General features: G+C 39.9%; 1 protein-coding gene across 2 annotated transcripts; it reads left to right on the top strand.

Annotated features, from left to right (window-relative positions):
* The first annotated feature begins 481 nt into the window (after positions 1-481).
* On the top strand, positions 482-20111 carry psma1 (proteasome 20S subunit alpha 1). 2 transcript variants are annotated; one of them, XM_072592353.1, is made up of 10 exons: positions 482-609; positions 5204-5248; positions 11379-11480; positions 15849-15952; positions 16629-16717; positions 16949-17019; positions 17278-17407; positions 17526-17605; positions 19000-19104; positions 19870-20111. In XM_072592353.1, exons 1-10 carry the CDS (start codon positions 607-609, stop codon positions 19927-19929), a joined length of 789 nt encoding a protein of 262 aa, XP_072448454.1. In that variant the 5' UTR covers positions 482-606; the 3' UTR covers positions 19930-20111. The 2 variants fall into 2 exon arrangements, with proteins under 2 accessions (XP_072448454.1, XP_072448455.1); XM_072592354.1 differs by lacking the exons at positions 482-609; positions 5204-5248 and adding an exon at positions 11041-11185.
* The last annotated feature ends 1327 nt before the right edge of the window (positions 20112-21438 follow it).

Here is a 21438-nt window from a genome sequence, read left to right as displayed (position 1 = left end):
ACGATTTCCACCCCCTTACGATACTTCTGAATCCGTCCAGGCTGGATCTTACACTCAAGAGAAAGCTCAGAATCTTTGGGCTTAACCAGTAAGACACCAACTGCCAGCATACTTCTCGAGGATACATGAAATTTCCACACAACACAGCAGTTTGAGGCAAAGGGGTACTCAACTATCGCATTATTTCAATTAAAAGTTCAGTATCCGAAACTATTATCAATTATTTACGTATATATTAAATATTAAACTCGATATTAAATGTGTTTCGTATCCTTTGAATGCTGGTATCACCAAGTTAGTTTGATTTTAAACCATTAAGGCTAAATAATTATTCCGTTTTTTTTGCTTACATTTACTGATTTACTCTTGCCCTTTCGTTTAAAATATTCGTTAAGTTCTTTCCCCACTGCATCGAATTCCCTTTGGCTCATTGGCAGGAAGCCATCAGGAGCAGAAAGTTGCCAGAGGCAGTTCTCAAAAGGTTAAATCTGCTGCGCTCGATGATTCGATGGTTTGTTTTCATGCCTGGAAGGTAGCCAGAGGTGATTCATCAAACCAAGGTACTATCGATCACTAGCTGGACGGAAACGGCGCGGTCGCAGCAAAATGGTAGGTTTAAGTAGAGAAGTTGTCAGTATACCGATATGAAGCACAATGTGGCCAGTTCACGGCTTTGCTTATAATCTCATGTGTGATTCGGCCAGTGGGCTGCGGCTTTCATTTTGTGCTTGTTCCTCCTCCCGGGGCTGCATGTTTCGTGCCGAGTCATGTTGTTAGAAATGGATTTTAGGCCCTAATCCAGGCCCCGGTTCGATCCCTTCCGCGTTGCGGCTTTCCCGTAGCTGAGGATGAGCGGTTGCTTCACTCCGCACTGGGGACTGGGATGGAAGAAAGGGGCGCCTTGACTTTTAATGACTTAGCAGAAGTTGCCGGATCGAATCCGGCCTGGTCTCTGGGAGTTGATTGACACAGGGCCTGGGAGATGGACAATCCCTTAGATGTTTTATTTAGTTTATAATCCTACACAGAGTTAGTCTGATTTCATTATAGTTTAAACGGCTTGATGTGTGTGCAAGTAATACCTGATTTAATAAGATATGCTGTATCAAGGAAGTGAACGTAGGTCGATTTTAGAGAGGAAGGGAATTGTTAATACTTGAAGGACTGTTGAGACAGGATTGCTGCCTTATTCATTTTCGATTTGATAGTATTTGTTTCTGTTCTTGTTTAGAACATTTTGATTCGTTTCGTAGAATATATCATAGAAGTTGTAATTACATAGTTTTCATCACACCTTCACTATTTAATGGTAAATGAAGTACTTTTGGAGTGCAGAGGTTTTTTTTGTAAATGGATGTCAATTATTTTTGCCGAACGTCCCACAATTAACTCAATGGGAATGCAAAACATTACAACTGCCGGAAATCTGAAATTTAAAAAAAAGTGCTGGAAGTAGTCAGGTCATACAGTATTTGAGAAGGGAGAAAATTATACTTCATTAATAAAATTTATAAAGGCAGGTAATAGTTCAAATTTGACACGACATAAAGTGCAAACCTGATCAGCTTCTTCCCCGAGAGATGACATTTTGAGGTATCTCAGTATACTTATAGTTAGTTACAAGTTATAGATTCAGAATTTTTACAGCAAGGATGGAGGCTCTGCAGCCCATTATCTCCACAGGGGTCATCAGACATCCATCTTTTTAATCCCATCTTCCAGCACTTGACCCATAATTGTGGTATTTCAAGTGCTCACCTAAGTAGTTCTGAAATGTCTTGAAGGTTTCCATGTTTCCCATAAGAGGAAACCTCCTCTTCAGACCCTCTCAGACTCTTCAGGATCTTCAATGTTGCAATCACGTCCCTCTTACCTTTCTAAACTCCAACAGATTCAAGCCTAGTCGGTCAATCTTTCTTCATAAAACAACCCACTCATTCTAGCTGTCAGTTTAGTGAACTTTCTCTGAACTGCTTCCCACACAGTTACATCCTTTCAAAGTAAGATGACCAGCACTATGCACAGTACTCCACTTGAGACCTCACCCAAAGAGGAGCCATAATAACTTGAGGAAAAAAGTCACTTTTTAAAATTGTGAAGCGCTTTGAATTTTCTGCCCAAAAAATCCAGTTTATGCAAGGTTGCTTTGTTGATATTTTGATTGAAATGCTTTTTAAAAATGAGGGACTATAAGGTGATACAGCTGTATCTGACCTCTTCTTCCATGACCACCTTCATACCATATGTCGTTTTTTTGTGAGTAAATAAACTCCTGCAAAGGAAACTAGCACTATAATCAATAGAGATGACTGCCTGTTTACCAGTAGATATTTGTCAGAGACAGTTCTTCACACTAAAGTTTATAGTTTCATTGAAAATATTTTGTCCAATACATTCAGAAATTTGAAGTCAGCACAGAAAAAAAACATTGAGTTGAAAAGGTTTTGGTTTGCAGCATGTGCTAATGCTCATGGGATTAGTTCCCTGGCCCTTCTTCCCCCTCCCACTAATTGAGTAAATGGATTCTTAGGACATCATTGCCCAGATTTTGTGGTCAGATGTGAAGAAATGATATGTCCCATTTGTTGCACAGTGCTCCTTAAAACATTTTTTGAGGAACAATTTCCATTTAATTGAGAGAATTTCCGGTTGAGCACCCCCTAGAGGGGATCTGTGATGTATGTCAACTGGGCAAGCAACAGCAGGCTGTCTTTAATCAATTATATAGAAGGATCCTCACTGAGAAATGCATTCTAAACTAGTAAGTAAAACTTTAGAATATTAATTCATTGTAAAATCATTAACAAAGTGAAAGTGAGGAAACAGAAATAAAATGTCAAGAAAGATCATTTAAATCCCTAATAATTAAACTCTTAATGAGACTTCACCATTGTTAAATTGTATTTTCAGTGCTAGAGAGGACATTTTATAGTAATTAGTAATGTGGGAAGTCTTAAAAAATCATTTGCACCTGAATCCACCAGCTCCATATTTTTCTAGTATTTAATGAGCAACTAGTGAATATGAACCTGTGGGTATGTGGTGGCCTCATACCTCTTTCGTGAATTTCCTCAATAAATCACTTGGTGAGGTATCAAGTGCAGTGCAGCTTGTGGAAGAGCAGGCAAGTTGAACAGCAACTTTTAAAACTTTCTGGTTAACTACACCTGTAGCTCCAGAAGTTGCTGACTACTCTAAAATACATGCAAACTCTGGTTTACTGTTTTACTGAGCTAATAAAGTTGCTAATATTTACATTGAAGGACTGAATTAGGTACACACTTAAATATGTTTTTGGCTACAAAATCAGTACTGTATTATTTTCACAAGTGATTTGTTTGGGATGTGTTTAAGTGTGTAAATTTTAAGTTTGGATACAATCTTACTCTGGAGAAAAGAGGAGTAATGTTGTGGTTCTGTTCGCCGAGCTGGGAATTTGTCTTGCAAACGTTTCGTCCCCTGTCTAGATGACATCCTCAGTGCTTGGGAGCCTCCTGTGAAGCCCTTCTGTGCTGTTTTCTCCGGTATTTATAGTGGCCTGTCTCTGCCGCTTCCGGTTGTCAGTTCGACCTGTCCACTGTAGTGGCCGGTATATTGGTATATAACCCAATATACCGGCCACTACAGTGGACAGCTCGAACTGACAACCGGAAGCGGCAGAGACAGGCCACTATAAATACCGGAGAAAACAGCACAGAAGCGCTTCACAGGAGGCTCCCAAGCACTGAGGATGTCATCTAGACAGGGGACGAAACGTTTGCAAGACAAATTCCCAGCTCGGCGAACAGAACCACAACAACGAGCACCCGAGCTACAAATCTTGTACCAAACTTTGAAAAGAGGAGTAAACTAATCATTTGGATTTTCATCTGTGTTGCTGTAGACTCAGGTTAGACAGTGATCTTATTTTTAATTTCCACGAAAATGAAACACACTAGCACTGCTTTTGATTTGTGTTAATCCAATCATTATCTAGATTGCTTTGGATTCTATAAGACAAGTCATTCTCTTTCAGAACTTTAGTGTTTGGAAACTGAACTTTCATATTGCCATACGTAGTAAAAGCACATTTTCTTTATAACTTTTAGAATATGAACAATACTCTGTGGAATATACTGGAACTCGCTTATTTTAAAAATGAATACTAGTGTTTCAAATGATGGCTGCTGAGACTAATATTCTCTGTGAATTCAAAACTAACACACCATCTCTCAAGCTGGCATTTTCCAGCAATGTCACTACCCATCTCACGAGATGATCCAAAAGACATTTCCTGACTTAAATCGGCCTGCCTTGTGTCTATCAATGCAACAGTGAACTACACTCTCTTTTTCTTTCAGTGTGTTTGTGTGTGCAATGGATGAGTGAGTCAGTGTTTTATTTTCAGGATTAGCCTGTGAATAAATAATCCTGTTTTATTTCAAACTATGCAAATCTTCTTGCTAGTTATTCAAATTGTCCATACTCTCACATCTTCCTCTTCAAAACATTGTTAACAATCACTCACTAGGTTAAAGTCCAACAGGAGCAGCGCTCCGAAAACTAGAGCTTCCAAATAAACCTGTTGGACTATAACCTGGTGATTTTTAACTATGTAAAATGCAAGCAGACTGAGGCTCTTTGGCCCCTTCAATCTCCTTCTCCTCCTCCATTAAGCATCATTGCTGATCTTTTATGTTAATTCCACTTTCCCCACCCCCCATATCTCTTGATTTGCTGAGAGATTAACAATATATTGATATTTGCCTGGGATGTACACAATAGTAGAACACTACAGCCCTCTGTTGTAAACCATTCTAGACATTCATATTCACTGAGAGAAGAAATTTCACCTCCTGTTGGTCCTAAGTAAATGCTGCGTTACTGTGAGACTGATGTTCTAATTTCACAAGCTGGTGAACTAAGGTGTACCTTGTCAAGCTCCTTCTGATCCTGTAAACATCAAGAAAATTATAAATTATAATTTATTCTTATTATTATAAAATTTATTCTTATTTAGTCCAGCCCAAACTGGACTAATTATTCCATTCCTGATTGGTGGGTTTGGACTGGGATCGCTAGTTAATCATTGTGAAATGTTGAAGGGAAATCAATTTCAGTATCTTCACCTACTTGATTGGTCTGAGTGATATGCTGTATTCATTTAAAAATCTTCATTTCTCTTTATTATATATGTATGTTTTCTGTTTGCTTCTTCATATAGTTCCGTAATCAATATGACAACGATGTCACAGTTTGGAGCCCACAGGTAAGAAAAGTTTTCTTTTGCCAAAATTTAGTCTCAAAGGTATCAATTAGACCACACCCACCAAAACACTACAATTACCCAAGCATTTAAGACAGCCCTGCAGCTGTGAGAAATCTCTCTGAACTTCATGGCTGCGATTCCTCTGAGCTTGCAACCTCGTTCAGGCTTATGAACCATAATTGGGAAACCTAGTTTTAGGGACATGTCCCAGACCATTTCACAGAAGCATAACCCCAAAAAAATTTGATCCTGCGCTAACTAACAATTTGGATGAGTGCCTCAGAGTTTGGTTGAAAGAGATTTTGAGAAGGAGTGAGGGGATAAAGATATGAATTCCAGAGTTTAGGTCTTGGATGGTTGAAGTGATATCCACTATTATTGGATCAAAGAGATTGGGGAAATCAGAAAGGCAAACATAGGAAAAATTAAATCCATAGAGGATTTTAGCCATGTACTGTAATTATTATTAGTGTACATGATTATGTTCAAATGTGCAACTCCTTTTTAATTCTATTTTGCATAGCCTGTTTGGAAATTTTTCAAACAAAACATAAAGTGCTGGAGAAATACAGCGGGTCTGACACCAACTGAGGAGAAAAATCAGAGTTAATGTTTCAAGTCCAGTGACACTTCATCAGAAGTGAAAGCAGCTGGGACGTAATGGTGTTTATGTTGATGACAGGCTTTGGAGGGTGGAAAGGAATGTGTTGAACAGGTGAAGATGGTGCTCAGATTTGGGTAGGAAGTATTGAGAGGAGGTGAGAAGAGAAGCAGACACAGAAACTGTTGATGATAAGCTAGGAGAGAGAGAAATGCTGAATGGGTGCCAGCAGGAATGTAAATGGTTGAAAATAGATTTCTGTAGGGGTTGCTCCACCACACTCACAGGACTTGGGGTGTGGAACTGGGTTGCAAACTTGGAGGATGGTGTTCATACTCTGAAATTATTACACTCAATGTTGAGTCTGAGGGCTGTAAGGTAAGTGAAGTGGATGGATGAAATGATCCTTTTCTAGCTTGCCTTGAGCTTTGCCTGAGCACTGTAGCAGTGCTGAGACAGAAATGTTGATATGAGAACTTTGTGGTGTGTTGAAGGAGCAGGCCACTGGAAGCTTGGGGGTCATTTTAATGGACTGTCTGGAGGGGTTCCATAAAGTGGCCACTCTATTCTACATTTCGCATTCCTAATACAAAGGAGATCACATTGTTAGCAGTGAATACAGTAGATGAGATTCATTGAACTGCAGGTAAATCAGTGCTTTGTCTGGAAGATGTGTCTGGGTCTTCGATATTTAAGTGAGAGAAGGAAAATTGGCAAGTGTTGCATCTTCTCCTGTTGTGTGGGAACGTGCCATGGGAGTGTGAGGAGATTTTGAGAATTGGGAGAAGTGGACCACTGTGTCCCAAAGGGAACAATCTCTGCAGAATGCCGACAAAGGAGGAGGCGGTAGCAGAAATTGTGGCTTATGATTCTTGGATGCGAAGGCTGGTGGGGTAGAAAGTGAGCATACAGGGAAACCTGTTGTTGTGGCAGGGAATGGATAAGGGCAGAAGGTGTGGGAAATGGTGCTGAGGACCTGTCAGCCATGGTGGTGAGGAATTCTTGGTTGAGGAAAACAGTGGACATGCCTGGTGACTGCATGTGGAAGGTGGTATCATGTGATAGAGAAACTGGGAGAATGGAATGGAGTCCTTATAGGAAACAATGCAACAATGTCAAAATTGGGAAACTTTTGGCTTTGAGGCAGGAAGTTGCAGGACGAGAAGGGATTTAAGGTTGGAGAGGACAAACTGACATTGGAACATGGGGGTGAGAATTGAGAGCTGTATTCCTGATGACGAAACGTCGATTTTACTGCTCCTCGGATGCTGCCTGAACTGCTGTGCTTTTCCAGCACCATTAATCCAGAATCTGGTTTCCAGCATCTGCAGTCATTGTTTTTATCCCGTGAGAATTGAGAGACCAATATAATTCAGGAACCAACGTGATTCAGTGAGTGCAGATGATGGAAATAGTGTAGATTAGGATGCACGGAGCAATGTTTGCCATGAGCTTCAGAAGATTTATAGAGAATGGAAGATATGAGACTGACCAAGAAAAGATTGGAACAGTGCTGATAAAAGGTAACAAAAACATTGAGACCAGCAGATCAGAGGTAGAAGCTAAGGTCAATCATGTGGGGAAGGAAGGAAGCAGTTAATATGATCTAAAGATTATTGGATTAAAAGAGCTATTCAGTTAAACAGGATTCTGAATGATTTGGTTCAGCCTACAAAGTTAATACAGAAATTATGGTTTGGGTTACTGTTTTTAGTTCAATTGGTGTTTTATTTGAGAGAAATGTGGTGCAATCTTGAACGGATGCCTGACAAAACAGACAGTAGAAAGGTTGAAACAAATGGTGAGGTAGTGTTCGGTCTCCTAAGCGAACGATCTGTATTTAAGTGATTTTAACTTTCGGTGTAACAATAAGAAATCAGAGGGAACTGAAATATAGATCCTCAATGGACCTATCCTAATGCAATGGATGGAAGAAAAGCCATTGTGTTTTGGGTCAGGAAAGGTCATTGGAGACATGCAATAGTAGTCCCCAGCCCAGCTTAGCATTAGAGGAGAAGTTTTGAAGGCTAATTGTGTCAAAGCTATAACACGACAAGAGTTAGGAAGAAAATGGTGCACGAAATTACAGAACCAGAGCATGTAATTTAAACTTTACTGGAAGTTGTTTTATGCTGTGACTGGATAGAGGCCTGATTGTAATCTTTCAGACATGAACTTTCATGAAACAAACACAGATTTGTGTGATGACAACTTCTTGTAGGTACGTTTGCCTTTAAATATTCATAGCAAGTGTTGACCCAGAATTTCTGGACTTGGAATCATTGAAGACTGAATTTACAATCCAAGATGTGCATTAGCATCCTGCTGGACTCCTGATGCACTGACGTTTTTGGAATTTCACAAAACATTTCAAATGCTCACGGGCAATTCCCCTGCTCCCTGGAATCTTCCGAAAACAGTTTCTGACTGAGGTAGTCAGGGAATGTTAGAAATTACTAAAAAATCATAGTGTTTATCTATATCTGTGCAACATGGACACTCACTAACCTCATTTTCCTCAGACCATCCCATTCCCAGACACACACTGATCTGATCTCCAAGTTATTTATGGTTTTTACTCTTTTTAGAGTGAAATTAGATCAGGGGTATTTCCTTGATAATTTCTGTCTGCTGAGTTCAAATTAGTCAATTCTACAGTTTTGGGTTTGTAAGACGTTGTTAACCTTCCCACAGGTGAAGAAGCTGCCAAGAACGTTGCCATCCTCCGAGTAACCTGTTTAATTTTAATAAGCCTTAGCTCTGCTATGAATGACCCCAATAATTTAAGACTCCAGGATTTATATGTTCAGAAAATACACTTTTCCATTCAGGTTCATTTCAGTTGTAACAGAATAAAACTTAATTGCGCTCATGTATTGAATTTACAACTTTATTAATGGACATTAACAATGTAATTTTGAGTATATGGCAGTCCAAAAGATATAATACCAAGTCTAATAAAATCCATTTTGATGTTGTTTATAACCACTCAAAAATATCTTAGAACATCTAGCAATGTCTAACAATAAAATGTCTCTCTTTAGGAATCTGGGATGCAAGACATCAGGGCCTGGGGCCATTGTATATGCCTTTAGCCCCAATAGTTTGTCTAAAACTATTGCAGTAATGGTGATGATACTTAATTCCTCCTCTGCATTCTTTAGTATTAATGGAATGTTTGAAGTATCTTCCACGACAAAGACTGATGCAAAATATCTGTTTAACTCCTCGTTTTCTAAGGGGTCTATGTCCACTTTGACTCTCGCTGCCTTTTTTTATTTCACCCTTATTCTTTTAATCTTAAACTTTTAATGAAGGATTACTTTATCAGGAAAAATCTTATAATGTTTTGTGTCTGAATATTTCTTTCTCCACTCCCTTTTAATGTTCCAATCTTAAGTTTTTAACAAACAATTCTTTTATCAGTAAAATGATTCATTTTCTTATATGGATATGTCTTTGACATCTTACTTATTCTTTTACAGCTTAGAAGAATCTTTTGTTAAAGATTTATCAGTAAAAGTCTCTCCTCATCTTTGAGCGTTGTATTACCCTGGTTTGTAGTGGAACTCCTTGGATGGTTAACGATCTTTGCCATTCTACTCAGTTGGATGGTTGTTGTATTTGTTCTGTAATGAATATTTTACTTTCACACCCAGATGTTGTCTTCTACCTTTCCAGTCATTAAACTGTTTACAAGTTTTTGTTGTCCATGCAGAGCACAAATTTAATTAATAGCACTTCTGTGAAGGCTACCATTCCTCTTTCAGATGTATCCTTTTCCTCCTCTCTCTGATACTTATTTATGGTTAATTATTACATGGATTTCAGTAAGGCATTTGATAAGGTTTCCCACTGTAGGCTATAGCACAAAATATTGAGGTATGGAAGTGAGGGTGATTTAGCGTTTGGATCAGAAGTTGGCTCACTGAAAGAAGACAGAGGGTGGTGGTTGATGGGAAATGTTCATCCTGGAGTTCAGTTAGTAGTGGTGTACCACAAAGATCTGTTTTGGGGCCAAAGATCTGTTTGTCAATTCATAAATGACCCAGATGAGGGTGTAGAAGGATGGGTTAGTAAATTTGCGGGTGACACCTGTGGATAGTGCTGAAGGCTATTGCGGGTTACAGAGGGGCATAGATAAGCTGCAGAGCTGGGCTGACAGATGGCAAATGGAGTTTAATGCAGAAAAGTGTGAGGTGATTCTCTTTAGAAGGGGCAACAGGAATAGAGAGTACCGGGCTAATGGTAAGATTCTTGGTGGTGTGGATGAGCAGAGAGATCTGTGTCCATGTGTATAGATCCCTGAAAGTTGTCACCCAGGTTAATAGGGTTGTTAAGAAGGGGTACGGTGTGTTAGCATTTATTGGTGAAAGGATTGATCTTTGGAGCCACGAGGTCGTTCTGCATCTAGAGAAATCTGTGGTGTGACTGCACTTGGAGTATTGCGTACAGTTCTGGTCACCGCATTATAGGAAGAATGTGGAAGCTTTGGAAAGGGTTCAAAGGAGATTTACTGGAATGTTGCCTGATATGGAGGGAAGGTCTTAGGAGGAAAGGTTGAGGGACTTGAGGCTGTTTTCGTTAGAGAGAAGAAAGTTGAGACATACAAGATAATCAGAGGGTTAGATTGGGTGAACAGTGAGTGCCTTTTTCCTCCGCTGGTGATGGCTAGCATGGGGGGTATACAACTTTAAATTGAGAGGTGATAGATATAGGACAGATGTCAGAAGTAGCTTCTTTACTCAGAGTAGTAGGGACGTGGAACATGCTGCCTGCAATTGTCGTAGACTGGCCAACATTAAGGGCATTTAAATCGTCATTGGATAAATATATGGATGAAAATGGAATAGTGTTGGACAGATGGGCTTCAGATTGGTTCCACAGGTCGGCGCAACATTGAGGGCCAAAGGGACTGTTCTGTGCTGTTATGTTCTATGGATCTTTAATTGTTTTTACTATCCATGTGTCCCACATAATCAGTTATACTTATTCTCAGTTGAGTCAATTAACCCCCATTACAGTTTGACTCTCCTTCCTGATTCCTCACCAGTCAAGTGACCCTACTTGCTACCTTGCCCAGCTGGTACTTGTATTCTGCTTATCTTACCAGCCAACATATTAACTTATCCACTTATCCATGAAAGCACTGAAAGCTGTTTAAATGTCTCAAAGCCTTTCTGTGCATGAGTGACTGCTTAAAAGAATATAACAGCTAGTGTCTTGAAAATAGGGTGTGGCTTCTGCGATATCCTTTCATTGATATCTCCCACATTTCTTGCACTGCCTGAGTTCTGCAGAATCCTCCACAAGATTGGTCAAAGAATCATAAGTTGGTAAGTGGACAGTTTTTTTGTGTCTGATCACATTTGGAAAAAGGGTTTCCAATCTTGATCAAGACTTTGGGCTAATAAAGTATTCAGTTGAGTGGAATTTTATGTTTTGGATACTGAAATTCTAATTCTGGTTGCACTTGTCTTAATTTCAAAATTATTAGAACTGGAATTAATTGTTGTTTTGCTCTCACAGGGTCGTATACATCAGATTGAATATGCAATGGAGGCAGTGAAACAAGGTTCAGCCACTGTGGGGCTCAAGTCAAAAACCCATGCTGTCCTGGTAGCTTTAAAGGTAAAAATGCAGGCTATATAGTCATATTAAATAATTGTACTTTTCTGCAAGCATGCAAGTATAGATAATAGTTCCTTGAAAATAGAATTACAGGTAAATAGGAGAGTGAAGAAAGCGTTTGGTATGCTTTCATTTATTGATGAAAGCATTAAGTACAGTAGTTGGGAGGTCATGTTGCGGCTGTACAGGACATTGCATGCAAATCTGGTCTCCTTCCTATCGGAAAGATGTTGTGAAACTTGAAAGGTTTCAGAAAAGATTTACAAGGATATTGCCAGGGTTGGAGGATTTGAGCTATAGGGAGAGGCTGAACAGGCTGGGGCTGTTTTCCCTGGACTGTCGGAGGCTGTGGCATGAAACCTTACAGAGGTTTAGAAAGTCATCCGGGGCATGGATAGACAAGATCTTTTCCCTGGAGGTGGGGGGAGTTCAAAATTAGGCGGCATAGGTTTAGGGTGAGAGGAGAAAAATATAAAAGGGACCTAAGCAGTGACCTTTTCGCACAGAAAGTGGTGTATGTATGGAATGAGCTGTCACAGAATGTGGTAGAGGCTGGTACAATTACAACATTTAAAACATTTGTCCTGTATAGTGTCACGTTTGTGTGGTGTTGGAGCTGCACTCATCGAGGCTTGTGGGAAGTTTTTCATCACATTGTTGATTTATGCCTTTTCGATGCTGGACAGGATGTGGGGAAACAGAAATACATGACAGGATTCCTCGTCTCTGACCTGCTTTTGTAGCCACTATATTTATATAATGAGCCAATGTCAGTTTATGGTCATTGGTACCCCCCCAGAATGTTGATATTAGGATTCCATGGTATGAAAGCCATTGAATATCCCAAAGTAATGGTCAGGTGCTCTTTTGATAGAGATAGTCATTGCATGACATTTGTATGGTATAAATGTTACTTGCAACTGGATATGTTTCAGGTTTTTCTGAATTTGGACACAAACTGCTTCAATATCCGAATCATCACAAATTGTGCTGAACATTACGAAGTCATCAGCAACCACCATACTATTTACCTTATGATAGAGGGAAAGTCAGTGATGAAATAGCTAAAGATATTTAGGTCTAGATCATCAACGCCAGGGACCCCTTGAGAGATGAACACTGGAAATCTCATAGCATACAGTGCTATGGGCTAAGTGCTGGGAATAATTAAAAAAACATGCATTTTTGTGAAGATTTGTAGCTCAGATTGTGGTTCAGGTTGTAAGCTTGTTCACTGAGCTGCAAGATTTGTTCTCAGCCATTTTGTCGCCATGCTTAGTAACATCAGTGAGCCTCCGCTGAAATGCTGGTACCCCGTCTCACTTTCTATTTATGTTTCTTGCTCCGTTGTGGCGGGTGATATCACTTCTGGTTCTTTTTTCTGAGAGGTTGGTAAATCGACTCTGCATCCTGGATGCTGCCTGACTAGCTGTGCTTTTCCAGCACCACACAGCAATATTTGACAGCAGTAACACAGACAATTCAAGCTTGGATAAACAACCTGTCAGACCGACCACACTTAGATACGGAAAAGGCCGTTCTAGTCTGAGGGATGAACTACAACCACAGGAATGTGGACCAAAAAGGACTTTTAGCAGCACTGGAATCAACCCCGAAAGCCAACAGGCTGAAGAAATCCAGCAGGCCATCAGACAAACAGTAGCACCAGCACTAAGCAGAAAGAAGGGAACACCCTCCGCACACGGGAAAGAAAAGCCCTGGAAATACTTAGAAAAGACAGAAATACCTTAATCCTACAGGCAGACAAAGGGTGTATGACCCGTCCTCCTGAACAGAACACAATACAGTGAAAAAGCAGACACACTACTCACAGACACCAACATCTACCAACAAGTAGCAATGGACCCAACTCCACAGCTAGCAAACCATATTACGGCAACACTGAAGAAACTCCACAAGACAGGTGAAATTAATAAAAATAGACCTCCAAAGAATGAAACCTGAAGGATTCGACACACCTAGTTTCTGTAGATTACCAAAGGGACACAAACCAGGATCCCCCCTCAGACCCACAGTCACGCTTCCTGGCACACTGACATACAGACAAACCTCTACTCGGTATTTCAGTTTGTGTTGAAGACTCACGCCACCCCATCGACTCCACCTGGGAATTCCTGAACATCAAAGATAGAAGATGACGAGGTAATGGTTTCCTTTGATCTGACGGCTGTATTCACATCAATAAACATTACCCTGGCCTAGGAAACCCTGGCCACACTACTGGACAAGCCAAGTACACAAACATCAGACAGCACCAATTCCATTAGCTAGGACAGCATCTTCAAACTAGTAGACCTGAGTTTCAACTTCCCTTCAACGACAAGACCAACGGGACACCCATGGGGTCATCAATATCAGGATTCTTAGCAGAAGCAGTGATGCAGAGGTTGGAACGAGCAGTCTTCTCCACAGTTCAGCCCAAGTTTTGGATTCACTATGTGGATGATACCTCTGTCATCACGAAACTGAACAAGTTAGAAGAAACAACATCCTTACTGGTATAAAGTTCACCAAAGAGGAAAAGAACAACAACCGACGCCCCTTCCTAGATGTCACAGTAGAATGAAAAGTCAATAGAGAGCAGCAGACCAACATCTATAGGAAAGTGACACACAAAGACCAGATACTCAACTATAGGAACAGTCATCCCAACACTCACAAACGGAGCTGCATCAGGACATTGTTTATATGAGCCGCAGCACCCAGGAACTACAAGATGCCAAAGAAAAACACCTCTACGACGTATTCAAGAACAACAGATGCCCAATAAGCACGGTCCGCCAATTCGTACCGGAACAAGAAGACACAACATGCCCAGAGACTCTAGCCACGCTACCATACATGAAAGAGATATCTGACAGACTACTCCGGCTCCTTGGCATCATAATTGCCCATAAAACTACCAACACACTGAAACAGCTCTTGATGAAGGTAAAGGATCCGGTAACAACAACCAGCAAAATGAATGCTATATACAAAATATTCTGCACGGACTGCAACAAAAGGATTGGCAGGAAACTAGCCACCAGGACTCCTGAGCACCAACTAGCCACCAAAAGACACAACCAACTATCACTAGTATCCTTACACACTGACAACGAGGGACACCAGTTCGACTGAGACAATACATCATCCTGGGACAGGGCTAAACAAAGACATGCACAGGAATTCCCAGAGGCATGGCATTCAAATCGGAACTCCATTAACAAACACATTGATTTGGACTCCATTTAGCAATCTCTCAGAAAAAGAACTGGAAGTGATATCACCCACTACAACAGACCAAGACCCATAAATAGAAAGTGGGACAGTACACCAACGGAGACTCACTGATGATGTTACTTAGCATGGTGACAAAATGTCTGAGAACAAACCTTCCAGCTCCATGTGCAAACTTACAACCTGAACATGGATGTTTGACTGGCAAGGACACCAATAGGCTAAAGGGCCTCTTTCTGCATTTAAAATCTCAATGAACCTCTTTCCTGGAGCTGAGGTGACATCTCCAATGACCACAGTAATCTTTCTTTGTGTCATGTATGAATCCAACCAGCAGAGAGTTTTCCCTGATTCCCATTGATTCTAGTTTTGCTCTCTTCTTGATGGTACACTCCATTAAATGGAGCCTTGACATCAAGGGCCACTTTCAGCTCATCTCTCATGTTTGGCTGTTTTGTGCATGTTTGAACCAAGGCTGTGATGAGGTCAGAAGCTGAGTGATTCTACACAACCTAAATTGAGTGTCAGCAGGCTATTATAAAGTAAGTGCAACTTGATTGCCCTGTTGATGACCCTTTTCATCACTTCACTGATGATCAGGTGTATACTGATAAGATGATTATTTGCCGGGAGCAAAGATGAAGAGGTGACCTTTTTGAGGTGTTCAAGATTATGAACAATCTTGACAGGATAAAGAACCATATTCCATCACTAGGAGTCGCAATTTCAAGATTGTCAGCAAGAGAGAGGATGAGATGAGAAGAAACTTCTTTACTCAGATGATTGTTAGGACTTGGAATGTGCTGCCTGGGAGAGTGGTGGAAGTGGATTCCATAGGAGGTTTCCAAAAAGAGCTGGATATGTGTTTGAAAGTGAGGCATTGAGGGCTCTGGAGATAGAGTTAGACAATGGACAGGGTAGGGGTTCACAGAGCCAGTACAGATACAATGGGTCAAATGGCCTCCTCGCCTGTAAAATTGTCTGTATTTATGCTGACTCTGTTTCATGCATCTGTTCTTTCTTCCTTTCTTTCCTTTTCCCATTTTGTTTCCTGTTTACAACCTTTCAAGTTGTTACAATTTAGCATAATATTTTATTGTGTTCATCTTTTGAACATTTGTTTTGTAGAGAGCTCAATCAGAATTAGCTGCTCATCAAAAAAAGGTTCTCCATGTTGACAATCATATTGGTATCTCCATTGCTGGTCTTACTGCTGATGCCAGGCTGTTGTGGTGAGTATTTGTGCAGTTGGTTAGTCATTTCCTAAGCTATTTAGTTGCAATTACTCGACCATAGAGACAAACTATTGATCACAAGTGTGTCTGGAAAGAAGAGTTTGACTTCTGAAATAGTACACTTGGCATTTACTTGGGTTGACTGAACAAATTGATTCCTGAAACTGAAGTCTAAGTAGTGGATTCATATCTTTTGATTGATAATAAAGGGAATGTTGGAATACTTGGAGACAGTTGGGAAACAGGACAATCATAATAATATTTGATGTCTGGTTCCATTACATTTTTGTATAAAGTAGTTCGCTATGAATAAAAGCAAAATGCTAAAGATGCTGAAGATTTGAAATGAAAACAGGAAATGATGAAGAAACTCCTCTGGTCTAGAAATATCTGTGGAGAGAGAAACTGAATTTATGTTTTGAATTCAGTGACTTCTCTTAGTGCTTCCAGAATTCCTAAGAAGAGTCATTGGCCTTGAAACATAATCTCTGTTTCACTCTTCCGAGGTGCTGCCAGACCTTGAGTTCATCCTCCACTTTGTGTTTTTATGTAAGCAGTTAAATCTGTTTGGTGATTAGTAGCATCAGTAGTGTGTTACTAAGACATTCATACTCCATGCTTATGATTTCTCATGCCTTTTCCACCCCTCCGGCTCCCGCCACCTTTTCAACAGCAACTTCATGCGACAGGAGTGTTTGGACTCAAGGTTTGTGTTTGACAGGCCGCTGCCAGTATCGCGTCTTGTGAGCCTGATTGGGAGTAGTATCCTTTAAAGAAAAAGCCTAACATTTCTGCCTAATAAATCAGTTCAAACTCTGTTTTATGTGCATAGCTATTACAAAATTTACTTATAATATTTCACAAATTTTGATGTTTAAAACATTATTTCAGACTTGCTATAAATCATTGTCATTATATGTAAAATAAATTAACAGTCAAATTTAATGTTAGATGGTTGAAAAGCATCATGTTTCTTTAACCATATTTATCCAGAAACTCAAATTCCAACACAGCGGTATGGAAGGCGGCCATATGGTGTGGGATTGCTTATTGCTGGTTATGATGTAAGTCCTCAGTTTAACTTCATTTCAGAAGGCAAATGGTTTATTTGATTCAAGCTGGATTAATTCTGGTCCAGAATGAGGCTGATCTTGCAAGAGGGCCAATATATTACTAATTGCAGTAATCCCTGCAATATGCAGATTGCCTATTTATTTTAAATTCTTAAAGTAATGCCAGTTGGAAAACGTAGATCAGAGTCGAAGGATGATTCTTCTGTGTCAGCTGTTAGATTAAACCAAATATTCCTTTTTGATCCAAAGGATATTGGCCCTCACATTTTCCAGACCTGCCCATCTGCGAACTACTTTGACTGCAAAGCCATGTCAATTGGTGCCCGTTCACAATCTGCTCGAACATACTTGGAGAGGCACATGGATGAATTCCAGGATTGTAAGTGACCAATATTGTGTTGTGCCGGTCAACTACGTCAAATCATTATTTTATGTGTTCCCTGACTCGTTTTCCCCCTTGTCACTTGCATCCAAACCCACTATGGCTTTCTCACCAGGTAATCTCAATGAATTGGTCAAACATGGTCTGCGTGCATTGAGGGAAACACTTCCTGCTGAACAGGATCTTACCACAAAGGTATAAATCTTCCTTATGCTGTAGTGTAGTCTCCAGTGATGTACTATTTCACACCAGTATATTTTGATTTGCACCCTGTTGAAGGCTGAATTATGCAATATGACAGTCAGTCCAAAATAAAACTAGTCAAAATATCATTTTTAAACTATGATGAAGCAAAACTCAACTGTCATGAAATGTAAGAGCAACAGTTGGAGTGAGCACACGATAGTTCCATTGTCACATCTGTTCTGAAACAACTCCTCAGATTGTGTTGTGATTCGTGGTAGTATGGTGCACAAACTTGACTGGTACAGCTATTGCACTCACTATGTAGTGACTAATTTAAAGAAAGGAGGTGGCAACTAACATACATCCCTTTGTGCCTAGACTGTCTTTGATCGACTCCTCCAATAGCAATGCCAGCAAATGAAAAGACTACCCAAATTTCCCCATACAGCAACAATCTTATGTCTACCGTCAGATATCATAGTTTAAAAGTAACAGACTATATAGAGACAAATGACCACAAAATGTATTTTACATATCAAATTTATAAGTCAAATCCTGCCAAATTCCATACAACTATCAACTAATCACCCTGTTCTGTTCCTTTGTGCTTATTTTCTGTGCACCTTGACCTGTGTATATTATCAGCATTCACTGCAGCAGCAAGTTTATGCCATCTTGTGATCATTGAAGTCGTACCTCCTTCCATGTGCTAGCTGCAGGCCAGCAATGTCAAATGTGTCGCCAAGTGCAGAATCCCACCTCTAAGTTAGCTTCTAAAAAAGGAAAGTGTCAGTATCTGAGCAGGTGTTCATTGATGTGAGATGAGATAACATGGACAGCACAGTGGCTCAGTGGTTAGCACTGCTGCCTCACAGTGCCAGTGACCCGGGTTCAATTCCATCCTAGGGTGACTACCTGTGTGGAGTTTGTGTTCTCCTCGTGTCTGCACCAGTTTCCACCAGTTGTTCTGGTTTCCTCCTACATCTGAGGATGTGCAAGTTAAATGGATTAGCTGTGCTGAATTAGCCCATAGTAGCGAGGGACATGCAGGCTATTAGCCACGGCAGAGTTAAGCCTTGGTAAATGCAGGATTATGGAGATAGGGACTGGGTCTGGGTGAGATGGTCTTCAGTGGTTGATGCAGATTTGTTGGGCCAAATGGACTCTGTGTCTTGTAGCGATTCTATGATTTTATGAACATTGCTCTTCATTATTGCCATCTTATTCTTGACCCGACTGGCTTAGCGACCAAAATATTTATACATACTAACTTCAATATACATATTATATTCTGGAACTTCTATTGACTCTACGTTGTGGACCTGTTGATCTGTGTTTTCATTCTTGAGGTTCATGTGCAACTGATCCTAAATCTTGATGCATTATTTTCCTTTACCTGGCAGAATGTCTCAATTGGAATCGTGGGTAAAGATATTGATTTCACCATTTATGATGACAATGATGTTGCACCATTTTTGGAAGGTTTAGAAGAAAGACCTCAAAGAAAGGTATATGTACAAGATGTTATTCTTGATGCAAATGCACACATTTGTTTGTTGCCATACTTTAACCTGCTGTGTTTCATACTGTCAGTTCTGGTCACCCAGTTGTTTGACACTTGCAGAAATCTGTTTTGACTTCTAAGTCAAACTGTCCAATAAGTCTACTTTTATTTCTCTTTACCTGATGCAGCATGGTTTTTTTTCCTTGAAGGGATATTTGTATTACTTTCTGAGCTGCAAACGATTTAGACACAAGTAGCCAAGAGTTTCAGGCAGTCGTAATTATCATAATATACTATTTCTGGACTTTAGTTAGCTTAAAATCACACTGCCAACAACCATAGAAAACTTGCAAGTTTCTTATCCAATGTGGACCATTTTGTCATCAATGACATTGGCATACGGGATTGTCTTGAAGAAGGTAAGATGGACTACTTTTTGCCCTACCAGTAGAATCTGTGTGCCCAACCAAAGAAATATCCCATTGGATATGAGGAATCTGTCTGTTCCATCTTATTTCAGTTTTCCATAGAAGCTTTGCTGTTCTAATCTGTTGGAACCTTTTTGAAATTGAAGAGATTCCATTTGTTTTGAAACTGAATGATTAAATTTAAACATTTACGGATGTGTCTTATCAGGATTGTGTTCCAGCTGAAGTTTGTAAATCACAATTTAATTTTAGTTTTATTTTCTACCTACACAGGATATAAATTGAAGATGAAATGCAGTTTTTTTTTGTAACTTTCTTAATACAATGCAAATGTTTTACAGGCACCTCCAGCTGATGATGCAGCTTCATGTGAAAAACCAGAAGAACCAATGGAGCACTAACTTGTTGACCTATCATTTTGCAGTTTGTAACTACGTTTGTAGTACATCAGAACAGGACATTTGAGACAACTTATATTTCAGTAAAACATATGAAAAATATTGCAATTGATTATTTTTCTTTTAAGGTTTTGTTACTTATCAGAATAAACTTACTGTAACACCAATAAACCCTTCATGTATTACTAATGTTTGGAAGCTTGTTGTTTATTAAAAAGAAATGCCTAACACTTTGCAAGGCATTTTATATGATTATGGTCAAATTTCTTTTAAGTATAGTTATAAGACCTTAAGATGTAGGTACATTAATAGGCCATTCAGCCCAATGAGTCTGCTCTGCCATTCAGTGCAAACATGGTTGATCTGATAATACTCAATTCCACTTTTCCCCATTATACTCCATAATCCTTGATTTCTTCACTGACTAATAATCTGTCTATCTCAGCCTTGAATATATTTAATTACCCAACCTCAACAGCCCCCTCTGGTAAAGAATTCCATTGATTCCCAAACCTCTGGGAGAAGGAATTCCTCCTCATCTATGTCTGAACTATGAAACCCTTTATTCTCAGATTATGATCTCTAGATCTAGATTAATCCATAATGTGAGACAACTTTTCCTGACCTTCCCTGTCAAGTCCTTTGTAAGATTCTTGTATGTTTCAGAATGGTTACTTCTATTCTAATCATTGGAAGCACAATCTACTCAATCCCCCCACCAGACATGGTTTCCACCTAGTAAACCTTCTTTGGATGTTCTCCGTTGCCTATATGTATTTAGTTAGAAAAGGGACTCAAAATGGTTTTCCATATTCCACCTGTGTTTGGACTAATCCTTTTACAGTTTTAGCAAAACCTCCTTTTATATTCCATTCCCTTTGAAATAAAATCCAACATTCCATTTGCCTTACCGTTGATCCACTGAATCTGGATGCTAGCTCTTTGTGATACACAGATGTGGACTCCCAAATCCCCCTGTTTTGTAGCTTATTATAGCTTATCTTCATTTAAATAATATTCACCTCTCTGTCATTCTTCCTCCCAAGATGCATAATCTCACATTTCCCCACATTATATTCCATCTGCTGTGTTTTTGCTCCTTAGTTAACCAAGTACCTAAATATGATTCTGGTTTAAATTTTAGTTCTTAAGAAAGAACATTTGCCCGCAGGTGTGCAAATTGGTAAATGTAGAGTCCCCTGGAGTTCAGAGGTGTTGTCAAAGGAGGATTGATGAGCTACTACAGTGTATCTTGATCGTTATTCTTATGACGATGTGGGTGAAGTGTACCTATAAGAGAGTTAAAAGCTAGCAGAACTACCTGACAGCACCAAGTGTTCTGAATAAGATACAATGTAAAATGTGGTCCAGCAACTAGAGTAGCGGCACGGTGGCACAGTGGTTAGCACTGCTGCCTCACAGCGCTGGAGACCTGGGTTCAATTCCCGCCTCAGGTGACTGACTGTGTGGAGTTTGCACGTTCTCCCCGTGTCTGCGTGGGTTTCCTCTGTG

Source organism: Chiloscyllium punctatum, chromosome 22, assembly GCF_047496795.1.
Source record: "Chiloscyllium punctatum isolate Juve2018m chromosome 22, sChiPun1.3, whole genome shotgun sequence".
In the NCBI taxonomy this organism is placed as follows: Eukaryota; Metazoa; Chordata; class Chondrichthyes; order Orectolobiformes; family Hemiscylliidae; genus Chiloscyllium; species Chiloscyllium punctatum.
The sequence above is the reverse complement of the archived record's forward strand: the minus strand, read 5'-3'. Positions and strand labels throughout refer to the sequence as shown.